Source organism: Typha angustifolia, chromosome 5 (genome assembly GCF_048772165.1).
Source record: "Typha angustifolia cultivar Huaian chromosome 5, ASM4877216v1, whole genome shotgun sequence".
In the NCBI taxonomy this organism is placed as follows: domain Eukaryota; kingdom Viridiplantae; phylum Streptophyta; class Magnoliopsida; order Poales; family Typhaceae; genus Typha; species Typha angustifolia.
The window spans coordinates 1,834,016-1,858,832 of NC_133243.1; the positions used below are offsets into that span (position 1 = coordinate 1,834,016).

A 24,817-nucleotide genomic window follows, 5' to 3' on the forward strand; every position below is an offset into this window, starting at 1 on the left:
GAACGCGCCGCGTTCGAACTCAAGAATCCTCGTTCGAACGCCCTTTTTTTTTAAACTAAAAACAAGTTAAAAATCTTTTTGGAGATGCACTGCTAGAATTCCAAAATATTTTCAAGACATAGAATATGACAATCAAATGAAATAAGTCATACAAGATCAATCAAATCATCAAAAGCATATTATAATCAATTCGAATGCATCACTCAAAATTACATTAATCTTGATTGATCATAACGATATGCATATGCAAGATGAGCATAGAAAACATGAACCAATCTTCTTAAACAAACTTTACTATATAAACAATGATGCAACACAGTAGTCAAACCGACTTAGTATAGAAATTTTGCACTTTTCGACTTATTCTCCATAACACAACAGGAATTTTTCCTGTATTTTTTTTTTACTGAAACATATATGTGCAATAATGGCTTTCACACATGAGTAGGTAGCCCTTTTCTTATAGTACAAATCAAACGATGTGCAACAAGAAATTCACATATATCATTTTTTTTAAATTTGCAAATAATGTACTGAGTCAAACTAGACTCGAAACAAGACGGCTTTCACACTAACTCATTGTAGCCCTTTTCATTGATCTTTTATAAAAATATATTTGATAACTAAGCATGAGGTCAAACTGTGCAAATCAAAGTTAATAGAGAGCTATTTAAAAAAAAATTCATGATATCATGCTCACACAAGAATACACATACGTTATGAGGCATTAAAAATTTATTATTATAGAAGTCGAGGGAGTGACAAAATCAAAAATTGAAACAATATAGTACAAGATGACAAAATTGACTATAATAACTCATAATCAAAAGAAAAATCATATTTTTATGTCAAGAGTATATTATTGAATCTAGGAGTGCATCAATTTTTTTTTTTTATTTATATGACAAAAACTCTCGACAAAACTGAAACTAAAACCAAAGAAAATTTCAGAGTAAAAGAGAACCAAAAAAAACGAAAGAAACTCGCAAACTAAAAAGAACACAAATCCCAATAAAATCAGTCCAAAGCACAAATCCCTAAAGAAGTACGAAGATACTCAAATCTCTGTAAATCCAAAGGTTTTGTAAACAAGTCACCCAACTGTTTCTCGGTCTCAACATGTTCTAGTGCTATTGTTTCATCTTCAACTAACTCGCGTATAAAATGATGTCGGATATCAATATGTTTTGTACGCGAGTGTTGAACAGGATTTTTCGATATATTAATAGCACTCATGTTGTCACAATAAAGCACCATAGTATCTTGTTCAATACCATAATCCTTGACCATCTGTTTCATCCATAGTAACTGAGAACAACAACTCCCTACTGCAATGTACTCGGCCTCCACAGTAGATAAAGATATCGAGTTTTGTTTCTTACTGTGCCAAGCAACCAGATTGTTTCCAACATAAAAACATCCACCTAAAGTACTTTTTCTATCATCACATGAACCTGCCCAATCAGAATCCGTGTATGCCGATATGATAGCACCCGAGTCATAAGTAAACCAGATACCTAAATCAACTGTGCCACTGACATATTTTATGATACGTTTCACAGCAAACAAATGTGACTCCTTAGGTTCAGACTGAAACCTAGCACACACACCGACACTAAATGCAATGTCAGGTCTACTAGCAGTTAAGTACAAAAGGCTACCAATCATGCTCCTATACACTGTCTGATCAACATTTTTTCCTGACATGTCCTTACCTAGTTTGGTAGTTGTACTCATAGGAGTTCTAGCATGTTTTGTATTTTCTAAACCAAATTTAGTCACAAGATCCTTAGCATACTTGCTCTTGTTTTCACGTCTAATGAATAATGTCTTGTCCACTCCCCCTCGAGTGAACCCCGCATCCACTAAAAAGGTGGTCAACTTCTCATACCAAGCTCTTGGAGCTTGTTTTAGCCCGTAAAGAGCCTTTTTCAATTTAAAAACATGAGAAGGAAATTTTTGATCTTCGAAACCCTTAGGTTGTTCCACATAAACATCTTCATTCAGGATACCATTCAAGAAAGCACTTTTAACATCCATTTGAAACAATTTAAATTTTAAATGACAAGCAATAGCAAGCAGTATACGAATAGACTCTAATCTAGCAACAGGAGCAAATGTCTCATCAAAATCTATACTCTCAACCTGAGTGTATCCCTGAGCTACTAGTCTGGCTTTATTTCGAACTATATTGCCATGTTCATCACTTTTATTCTTGTAAATTCATTTTGTTCCAATGACGTTCACATTCTTAGGTCTAGGAACTAAATACCAAACATCATTCCCAGAAAATTGCTCTAATTCCTCATGCATAGCATTAACCCAAGAATCGTCTAACAATGCTTCCTTCACATTTTTAGGTTCAAAAGAAGATGTATAACAAGTAAATGATACCTCACTTTGGATTTGTCGTCTTGTCTTAATTGGTTCATTCACGTCTCCGATCACTTGTGACAGTGGATGATTTGATTTCACTCTAGCAGATGGTTCCGGTACGTTGTAGTCATTTTTGTTCATTTCAACTTTGTCCTCGTCCTGATTCTCAATTTCCAGATCAAACTCCTTTCCTATTTCTTCGTAATATGTATCTGCAGAAACAGAAATAGAAGTAGCTTTAGTTAAGTCAGTCGAGGATTCATCTATCATAACATTAGCAGATTCCATAATAGTAGAAGTTTCAAGATTAAATACTCTATAGGCTCTACTATTATTCGAGTACCCAAGAAGATGCCTTCGCTACTTCTAGTGTCAAATTTAGTTAAATATTCTCGATCACGCAAGATATAACATTTACTACCAAAAACTCGAAAATATTTAACACTAGGTTTCTTACCTTTCTAGATTTAATAAGCAGTCATATTTGTACCTAGTCTTAGATAAACACGATTTATCACATGTACCGCTGTATTGACCGCCTCTGCCCAAAACCTTTGAGTAACCTTTTTTAGCATGAAGTATAACCCTAGCCATTTCCTGCACAACTCGATTTTTTCTTTCAACAATCTCATTCTGTTGTGGAGTTATAGGAGCTGAAAACTCATGTTGAATACCAAGAGAATCGCAAAATATAGAAAAATTTTCATTTTCAAATTCTCTACCATGATCAGAACGAATCCTAACTAGGGTTGTAGATTTTTCATTCTGCAATTTTAAGCATAGTGATTTAAAAGCATCAAAGGTTTCAGACTTCTCACGTAGAAAGGCAACCCAGGTATATCTGGAGTAATCATCGACCATTAAGAATATATAGCGTTTACCTCCAAGACTTTCCGTTTTTGTTGGACCCATCAAGTCCATGTGAACTAATTGTAGCACACGGTCAGTGGTAGCTGTATTTACCTTCTTGTGTGAGATACGAATTTGTTTTCCAATTTGACACGAACCGCACACTCTTTTTGACATTTCTTTTATCTTAGGTATTCCTTTTACCACTTCATGTTTGGACAGAGTAAATAATTCCTTGTGATTCACATGTCCAAGATGTTGATGCCAAAGATTTACAATGTCGAAAGATGCACTATTACATTTCAGTTTATGTGAAGTTCCAACGACATAGCAATTATCAGATATTCTAGATCCATAACATATAATATTACCATCATGATCTAGAACAGTACAATCATTTTTGGAGAATTTTACCTCATAATCTTCATCACAAAATTGACTGATGCTCAGTAGATTTGCTTTCAAGCCCTTAACATAAAGAACATTTTCGAGACTAGGAATCCCTAGAGTACTTACCTTTCCTTTACCTATTACCTTTGATGAATTACCATCTCCGAATGTCACAACTCCCCCTTCATGTTTTTCAAGATTAGAAAATAACGACTTGTCACCCGACATATGTCTTGAACAGCCACTGTTTAAATACCATAAATCAGAATTTAAAGCTTTCAAGGCTGTATGCACAACATAACATTTTAAATCACTTTTCTTGACCCATATGGTTTTTGTTTTTATCCCATAAATGAAAGTAGTTCTAGATTTTTGCAAAAATTTACAATGAGGTCGAATATGCCCTAGAATGCCGCAATGATAGCATGTCGGAACAAACCCTTTTCTACTCACCTTTTGTCGAGGAGTGTGACTAAAGTTTACCTTTGGTGCCGTCAAAGATTCACCAGTTTGTAGATTCAACTTCAATTTTGAAGGATTCATCCAAGATTGCTTTGAAAATGCGATTGATAGCTTCAGGTATTCTTCCTTTTGTAAATCTACAGAAACAAAAACAGTTTTATTATTATTTAAATTACCAGTATATCCAACACCATACCTGTCTTTTCCAGAGATCTGAGCTTTTAGAATCTCGTCCAGTTTGTTCTTCCCTTTTAGAAATGTAACTTCCTTATGCAATCGCTCTAATTCAATTTCATCAGCCTTCATTTTATTTTTCTCATTGTCAAGTTGTTCAGAAAGGTCTTTGACACGTTCAAGCTCCAATTTGTACTTCTCCTCAAATTGAATTCTTTCTGGTTCAATTTCCTTGAGTCGTTAAAGTAGTCTAAGATTGCTTTTCTTGAGTTTAAACGACTCTAGGTACAAATCATTATATGCCTTTTGAATTTCAGATTCATCTTCCTTAGCTGGTAGCATATCAAGATCATCTGTAATATCAGTATCATCAACAGAGTCAGTATTAAGCAGAGAAGATGCAAAGGCTACAAAGTTTTCTTCGTCTTTTTCAAAATCATCATTAGATTTATCTGAATCATCCCAAGTAACTTTCATAGCTTTGCCCTTTCTCTTAAGACGATTAGGGCATTCTTGTGCGATGTGTCCAAAACCAGAACATTCAAAATATTAAACTTTATTCTTAGAATTCTTATTTTTCTGTTTGACATTGTTGTTGCTAACACCTATATTCGAAGTCACAGTATTCTTCTTTTTCACAAAAGCTTTGCTTTTTTCAAACGTTTTAGTATTCAACTTATTTGGCTTTCGAAAGAATTTATTGAACTTTTTGACAAACATAGCCAACATCTCAACATCTAAATCACCTTCATCTTCAGACTCCTCTAAATTTTGTTCAATAGTGGATAGAGCTATCCCTTTGGACTTCCTCGGTTTTGAAAGACTGGACTCAAATGTTTGTAGATTTCCTACCAATTGTTTAACTTTCATAGAGTCGATGTCCTTACTTTCCTCAATAGTTGTAACTTTCGCCTGAAACCTTTCTGGAAGAGACCTAAGGATCTTACGGACAATTCTATTTTCAGGAATTTTCTCTCGTAGGTTGAAACTGGAGTTGACTATATCACTCAACTTTGCATAGAACTCATCAAATATTTTATTCTCCTCCATACGTAGGGTTTCAAAATTAGTAGTCAACCTCTGAAGTTTCGAAAGTTTTACAGCCATAGTACCTTCATGAGTTGTTTCTAAGATCATCCAAGCTTCTTTTGCTATTTCACAAGTAGATATTCTTCTAAATTCTTCCGAGGAAACACAACTAAAAATTGCATTTATTGCTTTGCTATTCCAGCCAACTTTTTCATAATCTGTTTTATCCCATGACTCAATCGGTTTCTCAACTAACTCATCATTCACCATGTACATTGGTGGACTCCAACCGTTCATAATGGCCATCCATACTCTCTCATCTATAGACTTTAAATAAGCTCTCATCCTAGCTTTCCAATATCCATAATTTGATCCATCTAAAATAGGAGGTCTAATAGATGAGGGTCCATCTCTATGAAAATCCATGCCTATTTGATCTCTCTCAAAGGGTGAGAGAACCTGCTCTGATACCAATTGAAAAACCCCTAGACACACGTATGTATCTAACCTCTAGGCAATGATATTTCTCGTTCGCTTAAGTAAAAGTCGGAAGAAATATTAAAAACGAAAGTAGAGATGAACGCCAAGATTTTAACGTGGAAAACCCAAACGGGAAAAAAACTACGGATCCAAACGGGAAAAAAACCCACGATTCACTGCTTCTTGTGATTGAAGACCAATCTCAGTAGTCCTCGAGATTGATCTTTCGTCTAGATAGCCCTTAAGACGAAAGATTAAGATTTGTAGATGCGAAGGGCCTTGTTTATTGAAGAACCGATGTAGCCTCCAAAAAGTCTCCTTGAATAATCTTCTTCCACTGCCCTAGGTTAGGGCAACACTATCCTTATATATGATCTCCAAGATAGAGCCAAATCCAAGTCATATTCGTACTCATGAAAATCCAATAAATTGCAAACTTCATAGGTGCGTTCGAACGCGGCCCGAGTGCGTTCGAACGGCCTAACTTAATCTCAGGTGCGTTCGAACGGGCCCAAGTGCGTTCGAACGCGACAGCTTGAATTCTTCATGTTGCGTTCGAACGCGTTTGTGAACGCTGCTCTCGGTCTGTGTGAACGTAGTACCCGTGTTCGAACGCGTTTGTGAACGCGGCTCTCTGTCTGTGTGAACGCAATGCCCGCGTTCGAACGCGTTTGTGAACGTGGCTCTCTGTCTGTGTGAACGCAGTGCCCGCGTTCGAACGCGCTTGTGAACGCGGCTCTCTGTCTATGTGAACGCAGTGCCCACGTTCGAACGCGTTTGTGAACGCGGTGAGAACGCGACGGCATTTCTCTAATGATCTTGCAATTCTTCACACCAGTGATATTCTAGACTTGTGTAAAGCTCATATACATGAAAAAATACACTTAGAATATTTTGTACAAAATTGCCAACAAATAAAAAACCTAACAGCCTCCTCAAGAGTAGTAGGACATAGAGCACGAACATCTGCTTGTATCTCCTCTCGCAGCCCCAAAATAAATGTGCTCATCAATGTCTATTCGGACCAATATGGCTCACAACGACTACTAACTCTTTTAAACTCAGCTTGGTACTCCGATATGGTCATCCTCTGAACCATCTTGCTTAATGTGGCAGCAAAATCTTCATATGCCACTGTCCCAAATCTGTGTGTAATCCTCCTACTAAAATCAGTCCATCTGATAAATCCATCACCACGAATAATCGATCTTTACTAATGCAATGTCCATTTCTTGGAGGAGAAAGCTTGCCATCTAGACTTTTGCATCTTCCACTATACCTTAATAATCAAAATATTGTTCAACTTGATCACCGTCTTAAAATTTTGGAAAGTCTAAGCGTGCGGTTCTCCCCCGAATAGCGTTGTCGGGTTTGCGAAAAATCCTTGATTCAGGTCTAAACCATTGGGCATGTTGATCACCTTCTCTAAATCCTCGAGCACGTCCATCACCATCACCATAGGGATCAACCTCATCCTCATAGTGCCAATCCTCTTCATCGACGAAGCGCCCCGGTACCGCACGCCTCTCGGGTTCGATCACCGCCGATCTTGGATTTTGCAATGGAGGTGGGGGATAATGTGAAAGCATAGGTAAGAGGGGATCATTGACACTCATAAGACGCATCTGGACCTATGGGGTATCGGTTCGATGAGGCCCCACCGCTAGTCCTTTTTGAAACTCCGATCGTCGTCGAGGAGATGACGAACCCAATCAATTTATGACATATTCATTGAATTCATTGTGATCCTATTGGATGTTGTCAACTCTATGCAATAATGTTTGGAACATGCCCCTAAATTCATCCATATTCGAACCCATGGACGTTGGTTGACTCGGTCCTACCGTGGTCGCTCCAAAGGAATCAGCCTCACGGTTAGGGTCATCGTAGATTGAGTCTTCTCTTGTCGGTATGCTCTCCATAGGTCTTCTTGTTGATGTCATCTTCCTTGTTTCAACCATTAATGAAGATCTGAGGTTCGCTTGCTCTGATGCCACTTAATAAGTTCTCGAACCAAAAATGGGCTACGCAACGATGCTTTCAAGATCTGAATATATTATAGGAATCAATCCATGCAACCGTGGAAAATATTCATCAGATATTCTTCGGTAGTCAGAAAATTATGAAACTAATTGAGTTAGATCCGTAACTTCTTGATCTACAACTTTCATATTTACGCCCTTTGCATATTAGAACTATATCATGGACAAAAATGTAGAATAACGTGGGTGATGGTGGTGGTGACGGGTGGAGTGGATGTTAGGGTTATGGATGGGTATGGAGATAAAGGTGGATGGTGGATGTGATTAAGGGAAGTAGACGAGGGGAATGAAGTGGTCGAGATCCGAAAGAAGAGGGGTGGTTCGATAGTCGAGGGAGATTAGAAATTAGAAGAAATTTTGCTAACTGTAGAGGTGAAAGGATAGTGAATAAGGAGGGAGAGAGTCTAGAGAGAAGATAGGAGGCAAGAAATCAATAATCCAATAGCATAATGAAGTTGGCCACCATCCACATATTTATAGAGGCTAGCCAACAAGTCTTAAAACAATATGAAACCCTAATTCTAGAGGATTTTCGTCGATCATGTTCAAATGTGCCCGATTGCGTTCGAACGCACCCAAAAGTTCCATCTCTATCTGTGCGAACGCGATGCAGGCGTTCGAATGCGGGCGTTTGAACTCGCCTGACTGTGTTCGAACGCATAATATGTGTTCTCTGTATTTGCGAACCTGATGCAGGTGTTCGCAAAGCCGTTCGAATGCGACCCCTCCTGCGTTCGAACGCAACCTACAGGAATTTTATTTTAATGAAAATAAACACCTAATGCAATTAGAAAAGATTCTAACTAAGTGTATCATAAGCCCCCCTTCCCATTTATCGAATTGCAAATTCAGGCATTTTTTATTAATTTAGACTAATTTACCCTTTTAATCTTGATGAATACATTATTAAAATAGGCGATACGTATAAATTACATAAGTGATGCGTGACTTTTGCATAAGCGTACAAATCATATAAGTGATACGTGATATTTTTTTTTTTGAAATCTTAATGCGTACATCGTTGAAAATTGCAGCATATATTTTTGCATAGGTGATGCGTATATATTATATAGGTGATGTGTGATGTTTTTTTAAAATTGGAGCGTACATTTTGTATAGGCGATACGTATAAATTACATAAGTGATGCGTGACTTTTTTTTTTAATTTCAATACGCATTTTTTGAAAATTAGAGTGTACATTTTATATAGTCGATTTGTATATGATGCGTGACGTTTTTAGGATATGATAATCTTTTTGAGATTTGTCAGGACTAAATTAGTAAAAAAAGGCTCAAAATTGTAATTTGATAAATGGGAAGCCTATCCGCCAATTAGAAAACTGAATGGCTTTTTACTATAAATTACCAAAAATATAGATACAAATATAGGTAAATTTGCGGTATATAGATACGAATAATGAATATCTATTTAGCGGTTAGCAGCATATTATAAATAGCGACGCAATCCTAAGACCCAAACCGACGCGACTACTGATTAACAAGGGTCGACCGGTCGACCCATTAACAATTTAACTTCACTAACCCTATCCATAACCCGTCTCACCTTACCCGTCTGCATCTCTCCCCCACTCCCTCGTTCACTCGCTCTCTCTCTCTCCCCGACGGCCTCCCAATTCATCCGCCGGTCGACGCCCCCATCTCTCTCCGACGGGTCTTTCTTTCTTTCTGAAAGGTCTTCTACTTCTTCTCCCCAATACCCAGATCTTATTTGCCATATCACTCAAGAAGAACATTTGATCTTCTTGTTTCTGTCCTTGATTGTTTTGTTCTTATTTTTTTAAACCTTTCTTGGCCGACTTTTATTTGATTTGTGATGATTTCTAAAGTGGGGTTTTCTTTTGGTTGCAGATAAGAGGGAGTTTAAAACCCGGAAGAGATTGCTTCAAGCTCGGGAAGCAAAGAATTTTAACCAAAGAAGTTTCCTTTCTGTGATCATACTGAGAACTAGGTACTTTCTTACTCTGCCTTGTAATTTGTGTAATGTGCCACTCTTATAAATAAGTGGAATGATATCTCCTTTTGTCTTTTCGTGCTTCTTCAATATGCATAACCCCTTGTTATGCTTTGCTTATTAGTGTTATGTAACACTTGCGAGATGCTATAATATGATTTTTTTGTAGATTGTCCAACACTATTCTAGTGTTTTAGAATGTGGGTTTTGCTCTTTTGATTTAATTGTGAACCTTTGCAAAAGGCTAGATAAGAAAAACTGCTGTATCTTTCTGTCTTCCATTATGTACAAATTTTCTGTTATATAATAGGAGTATCAAGTCTCCTATTTTTTTTTTTATTACATTATAGGAAATTGCAGTGGCATCTACAAGTGTAGCAGTTCAAGATGATAACTGTAATATTGTTTATTTAAGATGAACAAAGAAAAAGAAGTTGATGTCAGATGTCTGGAAGGATTTTGAGAAAGTTTATTTAGAATCATTGCCTTCTATAATTTAAATTATAAGTGCTATAAGAGTTATAATTTTCAGATTATTTTTTCCCTGTTTGAGATGCCATCAATTCAGTACAGACTACTTATTCATATAACTTTTGTATGAATTTGGGTTGTCTAATGTATGTACTATGACTGTCATATTTACACTCTCCTTACTTTGGTAGAAAATATGCTCTGTGATTAGGAAAATTTGAGTTCAAAACTATTTTTGAATTTTTCTAGTAAGCTTTGCGTTGGCAATCCAGTAATTACTAAATCCACACCCAACCTAGTTTCCTTAAGAGAATACATGTGATTCTCGTGTTATGATGCGCACTGCACTAGTGCGGATCCAGTCCTACCGGTTGAATTTGAATGTAGTGATACGTATCGGCCATATCGGTTGTCTGGATCGGATCGGACTTTTTAATTACGTAAAATTTTAAATATTATTTAAAAATGCAGGAAAACTTCTAAAACTTTAGAAATTTTTTTACCAAAATAAGAAAATAAAGAAAGAAAAATTATAGCGCAATAAAAATTGAAAAGAAGAAGATATTAGAAAGAGAGTGAGTGAAAGAAAATCAAACAAAAGAAAAAAAAATCTAGGTGCAGTGAAGAAGAAGAACAAGAAGAAAAGAGAAGAAAAAGGGAGACAATGGAGGAAATGAAAAAAACTGAGAGAAAAATAAAGAAATAAATTAAAAAATTATATTACGGAGTTCGTTGGGATTAGCCTGAGCTAGGTAAGAGAAACAATGGTTATATTGTAAGGAGAGAAAAAAAGAATGAAAGAGTGAAAGAAAGAAAGAGAGAGTGAGGAGAAAGAGTGAAAGAGAGAAAGAGAGATTTCGGATCAGTCGATCCGTATCGGGATCGGTCGATCCAGCAAACCATGATTTGACTTGTTCAGCATCCGTTTTTTGAATCGCTTTGCATGTACACTCTTCCATAATGTATGTTTTTTTAATCTTACATTAATCTTAGATTGTACAATATGTTTAAGTGTTTTGTGTCGACAAACTTGCCATTACATAAAATTGCACCAACTAATCCAATAGATCTTATTTTGAGTGTGATCGTGACTATTAAATACATACAATCGATTATTGTCATACATTGAGCAATGCACCCACCCGGACGGGTCCAAACAGGTACATCAACACCAATTATGTCATCTAATTTACCACATAAGCTAATTGGTTAGACTTGGAGCTAATAAATCACATCGTTAATCAAATAAAATGGTTTAAGTCAACAAAAAATAATTATTAGGACTTGGATCTAATAAATCACCCATGGGAATTTGGGCTTCCAAACAGACCACATGACTAGAATGTATTCGATAGTGACAATCGCATCCTTGGCTCGGATAGTAGTGTTGTGTTCCTCCTTGTTTGATCCTCCAACAGGAGGTGACTGTTCCGAGGGTGTTCATTTTCTTTTTGTAATTTAGGGATTTTTCGCTTCTCTAACCTTTTAGGGATTTCTAGGGTTGTGTATCTTTGATTGGTAGATCATGATGAAGTCGCAGGCTAACTTTAGGCCTTTTGCTCCTATGAATCTTTCATAGTTGTGCTTTTTGTTGTATTTTGTTTGTGCCTTAGGGCTTGATATTTTGTTTTTCATTATAGTGTTATTTCATTGTTGTAACCAAGTGTAAGACTTGCTCAACGTTGCCACATTTTCCCTCTCAATTTGTCTATCAAATTGTCGTCAATGATTTAATGAAACTTTGTGTCTACGGGCTTTCCCTAAAAAAAGGAGAAAAAAGTCAAGGCCCTAAGATGTCAAAATCCAAAGGTTCCATGCACTTAATAGAAAGGAACCCGTATAGGAGCCATACATAATTTCTAAGTTATCACCATTTTGAATCCAAAGATAAGACACTGCCATTCCATCCACACGTGCCCTAGCGGCTGTCCGATCTTATTTTGAGCATGATCGTGACCATTAAAACATATTATCGATATGCTTGGCATACATAAAACGATGCACCTGGATGGATCCAAATGGGTACACCAACGCTAATATTGTTATCTAATTTACCATATTAGATAACTGGTTAGACTTGTTAATGAATTAATATGGCTTAACTCAACATAAAGAGTTAATATTTAGGGCTTGGATCTAATAATTCACCCATGGGAATTTGGGCTAGAGTGTATACAGTATCATCTCTAGCTTGGGTCATGGTGTTGTGCTCCTCCTTTCTCCTTTTTGATCCTTCGACAGTAGGAGATTGTTCATGGAGTTTCTATTTTCTTTTTGTAGGTCGAGGATTCTTACTTCTCCATCCTTCTAGGGATTTGTAGAGCTGTATTTTTTACTGCCTGATCACAACGGAACTGCAGGCTTATTTTAGATCTCGTTCTCTTAATTCTATCAGTTGATTTGTTAAACAGAAATCAAATTTGATTGTGTAGAATGCTTATGGAAGTGAATTTTTGGAATAAAAATTGCACCTCTTTTTAATTGCTTCCATTTTCTCATTCTTTCTTTTTCTAAAAAGAAATTGTCTCAAATTTTATCAAAATTTTGTCATTTGGACTTTTTCTAAATTAATTTCTTGAAAAGTTTGTAATTCTAGATTTAGTTATGGTTCGCCGGATCGGCGGTCAAACCCGATTCCGATATAGGCCCAATTTGAACTCTCTCTCTCTCTTACTCTCTTTTTTCCACACTTTCTTTTTTTCTCTCCTTATCATATAATCGTTATTTCTTTTATGGAGAGATCTAACTCTGGTGAACTTCAGCGAACTACGACAAACTATGATATATAATTTTTTAATTAATTTCTTTATTTCTTTCTCAGTTTTTTTCATTTTTATTCATTCTCTCCTTTTTTCTTCTCTTTTCTTCTTTTTCTTCTTCTTCTTCACTGCACCATGATTTTTTTTTTTGATTTTCTTCCTCTCAGTCTCTTTTTAATGTCTTCTTCTTTTCAATTTTTATTGTACCATAGTTTTTCTTTCTTTATTTTCTTATTTTTGGTAAATTTTTTTCTAAATTTTTAGAAGTTTTTTTTGTATTTTTGAATAATATTTAAAATTTTACATAATTAAAAAGTCCGATTAAATCCAGGCGACCAATACGGCCGATATGGCCGAACCGGTCGATACATATCATTTCTTCGGAAGGCTAATCCTGATCCCGATCTTGATTTTTCCAACCTTGGATTTAGTTTTATTCATTTGAATTAGGCTTGCATTCATTAGTCTCTAAAATTTATTATCTCGATGATGGCATGTTGAAGTAAATAACCTCTAAATATAATATGTTATAATGGTATGGAATGATGATGTATTCCTCCGTGGATACATTGGAGTTGATATTTGATGAATTTTCTATCAGAGCCTTATATGCATATGGTTTGGGCTTGTTGTGGTCCTGTTTGGGAGGGTTGGCCGGTTATCCGACCCATACCAGGAAAGACTAGCCATTTTGTCTAGCCTATAGCTTAAAAAATTTTGTTCACTATTACTGTACACGTAGATTCCTTTTACCCTGTTTCTATGACCATGAGGATAATTTTGAGTATGATTCTTTTTGTATGTATTTTTTCCTATCTGAATTACAGGACAAAGGGTTATTGATGGATGTTGCATTTGTGTCTTTTGCATGGATTGACCAATTTATTAGCTCGCCGATTGGATGCCAATTTCGAGTATTTAGTGGCCCTAAGCTTACAAATTATAACCGTTATCTTTTGCCTAAAGGTATGTGAAACGATCATCTTGTTCATTTCTTCAAATCTTGGTTTTGGTGGTAAATAGTGATCCCAGCTGCGAACTATTTTACTAGCTTGTTTATGATTCATATTTATTTATCAGTGTTTGACTATGAACTAAGTGTGAATTGCAGAACATGCAGTATGCAAATAATTAAATAGAAGTGCCAATGGTATATGTTGTAATATATATTTGTGATCATTGCAGTTTTCAGAGGCCATACTATTAGCTGCTCCATGAAATCTTACAGACTGGCAGAACTAAGTCACGCTGAGGTTGATGCCCTTAAGGCTCGTCCTCGTATTGATTTCACTTCCATCTTTAGTACGGTGGGTTTCCTTTTCTTTTCATCATACAGAATCATTGCTCAAGTAATTATTTCAAATGATGATGAAAATATTGTACCTTTTGTTTTTAGGTTATACCAATTGTAGATGATGTTCGGGATAGAGGTGATGCTGCAATAATAGAGTCGGTGTCCCCATTATGTATACCATAATCACGTTCTATTATGAGCGATGATGAAGTTGTTATTACTTCTTGAGGTCAATTTTAGACATTTTAATTCTTAATTTCTGATATCTTTTCAGTTACACTACAAAGTTTGACAAGGTTGTGCTGGATAAAATAGTTGAGCAAGTGTCTGATCTGCCGGATCCAGAGGTATGCCGTTTGTCTTTGCATAATTTTGACCTGCAAGTTAGTGAATGTGTTCATGAAAGAAATTCTTCTTGGGGTTTTTTTAGTAACTTCTGTTATGTAACACAATCTTCTGGGGGTTCTCTGAACTGGGGAATCTTGGGAGGTGTCTACGTAACACAAATATCTTGTATAGCTTTTGTATCATTGCTCGTACTGGTATTCTATCCTCTCAGCCACCTTTTTCATCTTGAAATTAGCATAATGTGTATACGTTTGTGGAAACTTCTAGATAGATATAGGTAATGCTTACAAATATTCCTGTCTTACTAAGAGATAAAACTTATGAAGTTATTCATCCTATTATAAAAGTTAAAAAAGAATTTTAGAGGAACTGCTAAATTTTTTGTTAAGCAAATTCTATCTATATCTTTTGCCTGACTTCAAGCAATGGAGCTCAAAAGAGTGCATCTTGGTGCATGGGATCCTACATGTGATTAGTCTGTATGAAATGATGCCTGTTGATGGTTGGTCATCTGGACAATTTTTCTTTTCTTTCTTTGACCTATCATAATATATGATTCTCTTCCTGTAAGATCTTGATAGGGGATCTCAAGATGACTATGTTTCATAATTCTTTTGTATTTGCAATGAGAATATGTTTATTGCATTTATTTCATGCACAAAATATTATCTGTTAGATCAATCTTCTCTAAGAAGTTTACTGTCTGCACACACGTGTGTGTGTGGATATTATTCACTTCTTTAATTTGATTATCCTAATTATTTGTCTCATTGTAGCTTGATCCAGCTGTGAAGGAAGCATTTGATGTAGCATATGACAATATTTATGCATTTCATTTTGCTCAAAAGGTTCCTGAAAAAATTACTGAGAATATGACAGTAAGGCCTATATTCTATATTAACCTCACTGTCATGCTGTTTGCTTTCACACACTTATTTTTCTTGTGATGAATGTGGATAGGGTGTGAGGTGCAAAAGATTAGCAAGATGCATTGGCTCTGTGGGACTTTATGTTCCAGGGGGTACTGCAGTCTTACCGTCAACAGCTTTGATGCTTGCAGTGGTATGCTTCTTCCTCCCTTTCAAACTAATTTAAAGGGTCGGTCATATTTATGGCAAGTTTTTTTTGCCTCTAGGTTGTAGACCTGGTTGACCTTTGATTTCATTTCTGGGACAGCCTGCACAGATTGCCGGGTGCAAAACTGTTGTTCTTGCAACTCCTCCAAGTCGTGATGGTAGTATTTGTAAGGTAATGTTTGTGGAAAATCATAGTATTACTGATTTCATACAGGTTTTAGTATAATCATTCTCTTTTCCAGGAGGTTCTTTATTGTTCAAAGAAAGCTGGTGTGACACACATACTTAAAGCTGGGGGAGCTCAGGTAGAAGAATCTTGATAGTAGATTTATCAGAAAAATTCATTTAGGCACTTTTGTCAACAGTTATTGTGGCATTCTACCTGCAGGCTATCTCAGCTATGGCTTGGGGAACTGCATCATGTCCAAAGGTAATAACATGTTAAAGTATACTATATACTAGTGGAAATAATTGATGATACAGGGATGTATGGCTGCTAGCTATTTTATTGTTCCCCCTAAAAGTTGGAATATTTTGACTTCATGTATATAGGAACCATGCTACAGCTTATTGACTGACATTTGGAACCTATCAAGACCCTTATTTCAGTTGTGAATTTAGTATAAGCAGTTGGCTTGCAAACTACGTGTTGAGATTTTCAATGTGGATTTTATTTATTTTTTGTTTAAGGCAGCTCCCTCCTTAGGGTGCTTCTGTCTTATGCTTGATGCTTTTCAATACAACAAATATGCCTCCATATGCTTAACATTTCTTGATTTTATTCTCACTTCACCATATCCTTAGTGGGCTCAATCTGTTGTTCTATAACTATGAAAATATGGAAAGATGGTTAAATGTTGATGCATATTTCTATTAGGTAGTTTAGCAAGTATTCATACAATTTAGTTTGTGGGCTATTTACTTTTCACTTTTAAGATCTCTTCCTATTATGTGAATCAGATTGTAAGTAGAAAATTTTTTGTTTCTCTTGCAGGTTGAGAAAATTTTTGGGCCAGGAAACCAGTATGTCACGGCTGCAAAAATGATACTCCAAGTATAATTTTTCACTTTGCAGCTTTTTTATTTTCTTTACTGCACTACCCCAAAATTTTCTTTTCTGCACCATCATCTTAATTTTCTTTATTATTGTCTGCATTGTATTTTATCAGAGCAGCTGCTTTAATGTTATCTTCCTTGATGATAGTACAGACCTTTACATGATAAATGACTGCATTGAGAAAAAAAGAAAGAAAATCATACTGTTGAAGAAAATGCTATTCCTATGTACCTTAGGCCCGAGCAAAATCTAGATTATTTGTTGGCCTAAACAACCTTAAGATCTTATTAAAACAATAATGGTTTCAAAAGTCATTTGTTTATCATACAGGCATCTTTGGTTATGACATTCCAAAATCTTGTGTGTATGTGTGTAGTGTGTATACACACATATGTACATGTACATAGGTATGTATATAGCCATACATATTGTATATGTCACTGGCTATTTCATTGATCTGAAAATGATATGATTGTTGAATGGAGTGCAGAATAGCGAAGCTATGATTTCTATCGACATGCCTGCGGGGCCTTCAGAGGTTTTAGTTATTGCTGATAAATATGCCAACCCAATTCATGTAGCTGCGGACCTACTGTCTCAGGTATACTCACATTTCAGTGCAATTTTCCTCCATTTGTTTAACATTTTTTTTTTAAATTTAAGAATTATGTATTACTTGCTTGTGTATGTCAGTATGTACTCACACTTCAGTGCAATTTTCTCATGTTATGTAACAAGTGATAGTATACAGTATACATCACCTATTACCTATATACATAGAGTCAATGAATAGTGAACCTTGTTCTTTAAAGATGTTACAGCAAGAGACTGCTTGAGTGCCTATCGAATAACTTATCCTTGTTGATAATTTATATTGATCAATAAATCCATTGAGTTCTTATTGGCCGGTGCGGTACTTTCTACAGGCCGAACATGGTCCAGATAGTCAGGTTGTCCTTGTCATTGCTGGAGATGGTGTTGATGTTGGCGCCATTGAGGCTGAAGTTAGCAAACAATGTGCATGCCTTCCTAGAGGAGAATTTGCTTCAAAAGCACTTAGCCACAGCTTCATTGTGTTTGCCCATGATATGGTAGAGGTTGGTGTCTGCCCTAGATATTTCTTAAAAGCACTTGTGCTTGTAACCATGGAATTATTGTTAGGATTTCATACGCAACCACAGAGCTTCAATTGTGGACTTGCTCTTTGAGGCCCATCAAACATGTTACTTTATCTTTTTCCCCCATTTGTGCAGGCAATATCCTTCTCAAATTTGTATGCTCCTGAACATTTGATAGTTAATGTCAAGGATGCAGAAAGATGGGAAGGTTTCATTGAGAATGCAGGTATTTTACGGACCGTCAGACTGTGGGCGTATTTATTTTAATTTCCTTATTTGGTTTGCCATGCTGATTTGAACACTTAACTGGATTATATTTCTTCTTACAGGTTCAGTGTTTTTAGGGCAATGGACTCCAGAGAGTGTGGGTGACTACGCAAGTGGGACAAATCATGTCCTTCCAACTTACGGATATGCAAGGATGTACAGCGGTGTTTCACTAAGTTCCTTCCTGAAGTACATTACTGTGCAGTCTCTATCAGAGGAAGGGCTAAGAAGACTTGGACCATATGTGGCCAAGATGGCTGAAGTTGAAGGGCTAGAAGCCCATAAGAGAGCTGTTACTCTTAGGCTACAGGAAATTGAGGCTGCCTCACCTGTTTAGTCGATTGGCATCAGCCTTAACAGTGTCTTTCTTTTCAAATATGCAATAAGCACTACTGCTTGCAACCTTTATATTTATGCTTTCAACTTGGGAAGCTATTGGGATTGAGGGATTGGTTTCTGGCTGAGTCCATGAATTATGCACCAAATGTTTATCGTAGTAAATCACGATTTTGCTTCAGCAGTCTTGATGTGAGAAAGAATGTGATATGCACAGTATGCAGCAAATAGGCTGTGTTTGTTGGTACTCTTAAAAGAGAATTTCTGCTACTGAATTGAAAAACAATTAAAAGAGGAAGAAGAAAAAAAAAACATTCTAGATGCAGTGTTTTCATCAACATTCCTTCCCATAATATGTTGAAATGTGGATGCTTCTGACAACAATGTACAAAGTGCTGTAGCTTTATGTATGCAAGAAGTCAAATGTTGTAATAGCTAATTCTTTTAGTATGGATGCTGGGAGTACTGAAAAGATCAAGCTTAATATATTTTCTACTTGATGTGCATGTATCTTTATTTTATTTCTTTCTTTCTTTAGTAGTTGCCTTTGAAGGATAGTTCCAATCATCAGTACTATGTTTTTTTCATTATTTTCATCATCAATATTTGGGTTTGAGAGGATGTTAACCCCTTCCATTAATGCTTGAAGGAGAGCATCTAATGAAGGGATTTCTTAGGCTGCCATCCTCCGAGAGACTCTAAGTTACAATCAGATCTAAACATGAAGGTGGACATTCCTGAGTCTGAGGAAAGGATACAACTAGATTTTTTGGAGTGTTTTTTGATACCAAATAATAACTTTCATTCATTCCAACTCAAAGTTACATTTCAGACCGAAAGGTGGATCAATCCATTTTTCACTAATACATTCTTGAATAGCAAGACCGGCTAGAGTTTGGGCTTTTATGTTGTTAGCCCTACTCGTAAGGCACGCCCGACATGAAGGGTGAGAGGAAATCCACCTAGCGCATTCTTAAACAATTGGCCATATAAATCAATATATAAGTTATCTAACTTGCCATTGATGGTGTTGACCACCATTGCTGAATCACTGAAGAGCCAACAAGCTCTGGTCAGGCTCATAGATCCGATCGAGCTGAGTCCAATGAGGACAGCTTGTTCCTCATCATATAGCACACTAGGGCAATAGCTCAAAAACACCGATTTCCCCAAAATGATGCTATTAGGAAACTATGCGATAATTACCCCAACCCCACTCACACTCGAGCCACGCCACGCAGCGTTAACCCACACCACAAAATCCTCCTCCTTAGGCGACGTGTCAAGACCATCAAATGTAATATCTACATGCACATAACTAGCATTGGACTTGTTCATGCAGGAGGGTAATTTTCCGTTCTCCTCCCAATAGAGTTCATTCATTACAACATTAGATGTGTCATCTATACTGATTTTCCCAAATATAATAACAATTTTCGTTGTTTTTTCTATATAAATCTTTATTAATTATTTTTTTCTATACAAGTCTCTATAATTGCTTTTTAATTAATAAAGTAAGAGATTAATTAGAGATAGTAGTAAAAATTTATATTTTATTGTCTTTTAACAACTTTCATTTTTTTTTCTATACACATTTCATTGTCTTTTAACAACTTCAGTGATGAAATAGATTAAAAATAAAGAGCAACAACAGAAAATTTAAAAAAAAAGAAACATATTAACAACTTTCGTAAATGTAAGGACAACTTTCGTAAATATAATAACAATTTTCGTTGTTTTTTCTATACGCTTTTTATACAAGTCTTCTTCTTTTTCTTCTTCTTCTTCTTCTTTTCTTCTATGCCTTAATTAATTTTTTTTTCTATACAAGTCTCTCTAATCGTTCTTTAATTAATAAATTAAGAGATTAATCAGAGATAGTGGTGAAAATTTATATTTCGTTGTCTTTTAACAATTTTCATTTTTTTTCTTATATACACATTTCGTTGTCTTTTAACAACTTCATTTTTTTTCTTTCTTATATACACATTTTGTCGTCTTTTAACAACTTCAGTGGTAAATTAGATTAATAAAAAAAAAGCAACAATAGAAAATAAGAAGAAGAAGAAATATATTAGCAACTTTCGTAATATAATAACAATTTTTGCAAATATAATTACAACTTTCACAAATATAATAACAACTTTCGTTGTTTTTTCTATACAAATCTCTATTAATCATTCTTTTTTTTTCTATACAAGTCTCTATAATCGCTATATAATTAATAAAGAAAAAGATTACTTAGAGATAGTGGTGAGAATTTATATTTCATTATCTTTTAATAACTTTTATTTTTTTCTATATACATTTTATTGTCTTTTAACAATTTTAGTAGTGAAGTAGATTAAGACGAAGGAACAACAATAAAAAATAAGAAGAAACATATTAACAACTTTTGTAAATTTAATAACAACTTTCACAAATATAATAACAACTTTCATTATTTTTTCTATACGTTTTCTATACATGTATCTATTAATCATTATCTTTTTTTCTGTACAAGTATCTATAATTACTCTTTAATTAATAAAATAAGAGATTAATTAGAGATAGTGGTGTGAATTTATATTTCGTTGTCTTTTAACAACTTTCATTTTTTATTTCATACACATTTTGTTGTCTTTTAATAACTTTAATGGTGAAGTAGAAAGAGTGATTAGAGACTTGTATAAGAAGAAAATTAGAGATTAGAGAGCAATTAAAGACTTGTATAAAAAAAAGATTAAGAGATAAAAAAAATGAGCAGTAGAAGAAGAAGATGATGATGACGAAGAAGAAGAAAAGGAAGAAGAAGAATAATAATTACCAACAGCATATAAAGTAGAAGATAAAGAAGATGAAGAAGATGAGTACGGATCATTTTTCTCTCTCTTATAGTGTCCTGTCAATATTTAATGAGACACTAAATGACAGAAAGGAAAAAATTGAAAGAAAAGTAAGAAAAAAACCTCAAGTGCAAGAGAAACCCAAAATGACCCTGGCATGCCAAATCAAAAACCAAATGAGTTTCGGTGCAAATAACCTATATATATTTAGCAAACTATGGTTTTATAAATAAATCTAAAATTAGAATAATAACATATTAATGTTATTATAATTAAATATATGATATAAATCAAATTATTTAATAAAAATAAAATAAGAAATTCTAAACTTAATAAATCATCATATGTTACAAAAAAGGATCCTCATTGAATAACTAATTAACTTTATATTACCTAAACATTTTCAGATCTTGAACCCTTTATTTGAGACCTCGTAAATCTTGTCAGTGATGAGTTGACGTTTGATTGACAGATGAGAGGAATATGTGGGTTATGTCTTCTTATTAGACGGTGAGTAATCTTATCCCCTAGACGTCGTTCTCAAATTAGAATATATTGTATATTGTATGTGCATGTTTTAGCCTCCAACATAAATATATGACCTTACATAGAGATGATTTCAGTTAAGCATATTTTATCATTCATTTGATTAGACTGATCTGGGATATGAATATGTTGATGATAAATAGAGATAATTAGATATAACTATATTGTTATGACTTTATATCTAGATGATCTCTAGCATGAGTATGCATGTGATAGATTAGTATGGGGATACATGTGTTAGATACATAGTTAGAGACTACATTGAATCATTTTTTCTTGGCCTCTTTACCACTTAAATTTTTTAGTTGCGTAATCTATTATTGTACTAGATATATGTATATAATATATTATCTATTATAAAATTATAAAAATATATGTATATGTGATGTGATGGCTAGAACGATATTTGGTCTAGATTAGTACTGGACATACTCTTAGTGTATGATAGAGTATGGTGATGGCTAATGGTTGTACTCTTAGAGTATAATACAGTATAACTATTATTGATATACCCTCAGCGTATGATAGGGTATAATTATTACTGAGATACTCTTAGCGTATGATAGGGTATGATTATCTTCAAAGATACCAAAAGCGTATGGTAGGGTATACTTTGAACTTGTAGCATAATGAGTATCGAGTTTGGAACTGGGTACCGTGGTCTAGTATGATGGATGATATTTAGAGTTGAGATAGATAACTGTGATAATGAGAGATATGTGGATTGTATCTGACTCTGACATATATAATATTGAGTAGTTGGTATGCATCATGCATCATTGTTAACGTAAGTATTATCATTGGATCATGATTGTTATACATCATATGTTGTTATATTGGGTGATATTACATTATAATTTTATCATAATGAATACTTTTGGTTAAGGATATAATATGCCCATTCATGAAATAATACTAAATTATATTTATATGTATGTTATTAAGGATACATATATATATGTTCATATATGGTATCATACTTCTTTCTTATTCATATTATTTAGTACATGATTTACTCTCTATTTGATATCACTAATTCGAGGTAAGATCTATTCACTAAGCTTTTAGCTCATGGCTCTCTTTATTTCTTTTTTAACCCCCTAAATATGTGGTGCGTGATAGTGACTTGAGATATCGTGAAAAGTTATTTTATAGTAAAGATAAAGTGAGATATATACGTGAGATGCTATAAAAGATAGTTTATATAGAAATTGAGTTACATTGTTATTTGTTATATTTGTACTATATTGTGTTAGACAATAATTTATATAATACAAGTTAAATTATAGTGTACTCGTGTATTAGTTGTTCTAGTTGTATCGTGATGGTTTCTTGTGGCCTATGTAGGCCATGGTAGATGTTATAGTTATCTAGTATGGTTGTTGTGGATTTAGATATTGATATGTTAACATGTTTAACTTGATGATGTCATGATTTATTTTTTGATAGATTATGTAAGCAAAGAACTGTATTTGTGTGTGGTGGCTTTGCTAGTCCTGTTGCGTGCGCCATGCGTGCTGTGTGGGAGCATAGGTGTGTATATATCCATACCGGGCGATAACGTTATAAAGGGATCAATCTAGTCGAGTCTAATAAATGAGTCTAGTTTAGTTAGTCAATTGAGTCTAAAGTTCATTGGGGGTAGCCGCCTATAAAACTGTGGCGTGCACCTTATTAGATCAACCATTGAATGAATCAAGTTATTTCTTGCATTAAGAGTTTTGACATAGCTACCACCGACCCTAGCTTAACTCAATCACCAACTACCACCACCACCTTCATCGAGCTCTTCCACCACCTTCCAACCACCATGCTTAGCCATCCTCTCGAGCTTTTAGAGCCATCCACGCACAAGTATCCATAGTGATTAATCCTTTTGGATCAGACTATTATATATTGTTATTTTGGTACTAGTGATTCATGATTTAGATGATTGTAGACAAATTATAGTATTTTTAAGGGATATAGACTGATCATATTATTAATGTCAATCAATAGTTATAACTTACCATAAAAAGAGAGGGGAAAATATGGTAAGAACCCTATGAACAAGCCCTATAATTGGCTGTATTACATATTAAACAATAATTATAGCAAAGTAATAAGAATAAACACTCAAGCACAATAAGATAAAAAAGAGAGAGCACTACTCTAAAAACAAGCCTCTCGCTTGGCCAATGGCGGTAGCACTATCGTTATAACAACATGAATGTTAAAAGGCTGAGTACTCAATAAATGAACAAACCTAGAAGGAATATAAGCATATTCGTGATGGAGTCCATCAATTATAGCAAAATCACCTGAAGACTCCATTTGAGCAACTTGTGAAACCAATAACAAACAAAACAACAAAGAAAGAAATGGAAACAACGAGAAAGGGACGAATCTACTGATTACATCCACGGATAGAGAAGTTGTATTCTCAAAGCATAGATGAAAATCTAAAATTAGCAAAGCCATACCAAAGCCTGGCAATCTTGGCAGACATCGAAGCGCATTAGGTAGAGCTTGAAACGAGGTGAGGCAGGATGACAACGGCTTGCACAAATGGGTCGAGACTAGGGTAGACGATGTCCATGGTAGCCAACAAAAATAGTGGCGATGTGGAAAGTCAAGGAGGGGATAGAGGCGAGATCCATGGCCCTTAATGCAGATGATGACAACGCAGATAAATGAAAAAGTGGTGGAAGTTTGATGGATAGTGGCAATGCCAACGAGAGAGGAGATGTGAGGCGGAGGACAATAGGGGAGAAAGAGGGGCCACGAAAAGGGAGAAAAAAAGAGGGGGAAGGAGAAAGGAGAGATAGGAGAGAATAAGTAACAACCACTACGAGAGAGAAACATCTCCTTTCCACATATCCATTGGTAAGATGGAGGGGAACGAAGACAGGTTGTCGAAGATGGCAAGAGAAAACCCTCTTGCAAGGGGCAAAAATCTGAACCTTA

At 35.1% G+C, this 24,817-nt stretch overlaps 1 protein-coding gene across 2 annotated transcripts; it reads left to right on the forward strand.

The window, feature by feature from the left end:
- The first annotated feature begins 9,359 nt into the window (after positions 1-9,359).
- On the forward strand, positions 9,360-18,684 carry LOC140760336 (histidinol dehydrogenase, chloroplastic). Of its 2 annotated transcripts, none has more exons than XM_073097262.1 (16): positions 9,360-9,495; positions 9,672-9,771; positions 13,894-13,970; positions 14,190-14,311; positions 14,401-14,453; positions 14,573-14,645; positions 15,423-15,524; positions 15,607-15,708; positions 15,823-15,894; positions 15,965-16,027; positions 16,111-16,152; positions 16,717-16,776; positions 17,270-17,380; positions 17,706-17,876; positions 18,033-18,123; positions 18,227-18,684. In XM_073097262.1, exons 4-16 carry the CDS (start codon positions 14,219-14,221, stop codon positions 18,499-18,501), a joined length of 1,308 nt encoding a protein of 435 aa, XP_072953363.1. In that variant the 5' UTR covers positions 9,360-9,495; positions 9,672-9,771; positions 13,894-13,970; positions 14,190-14,218; the 3' UTR covers positions 18,502-18,684. The 2 variants fall into 2 exon arrangements, with proteins under 2 accessions (XP_072953363.1, XP_072953362.1); XM_073097261.1 differs by having other exon boundaries at positions 9,370-9,495; positions 13,832-13,970.
- The last annotated feature ends 6,133 nt before the right edge of the window (positions 18,685-24,817 follow it).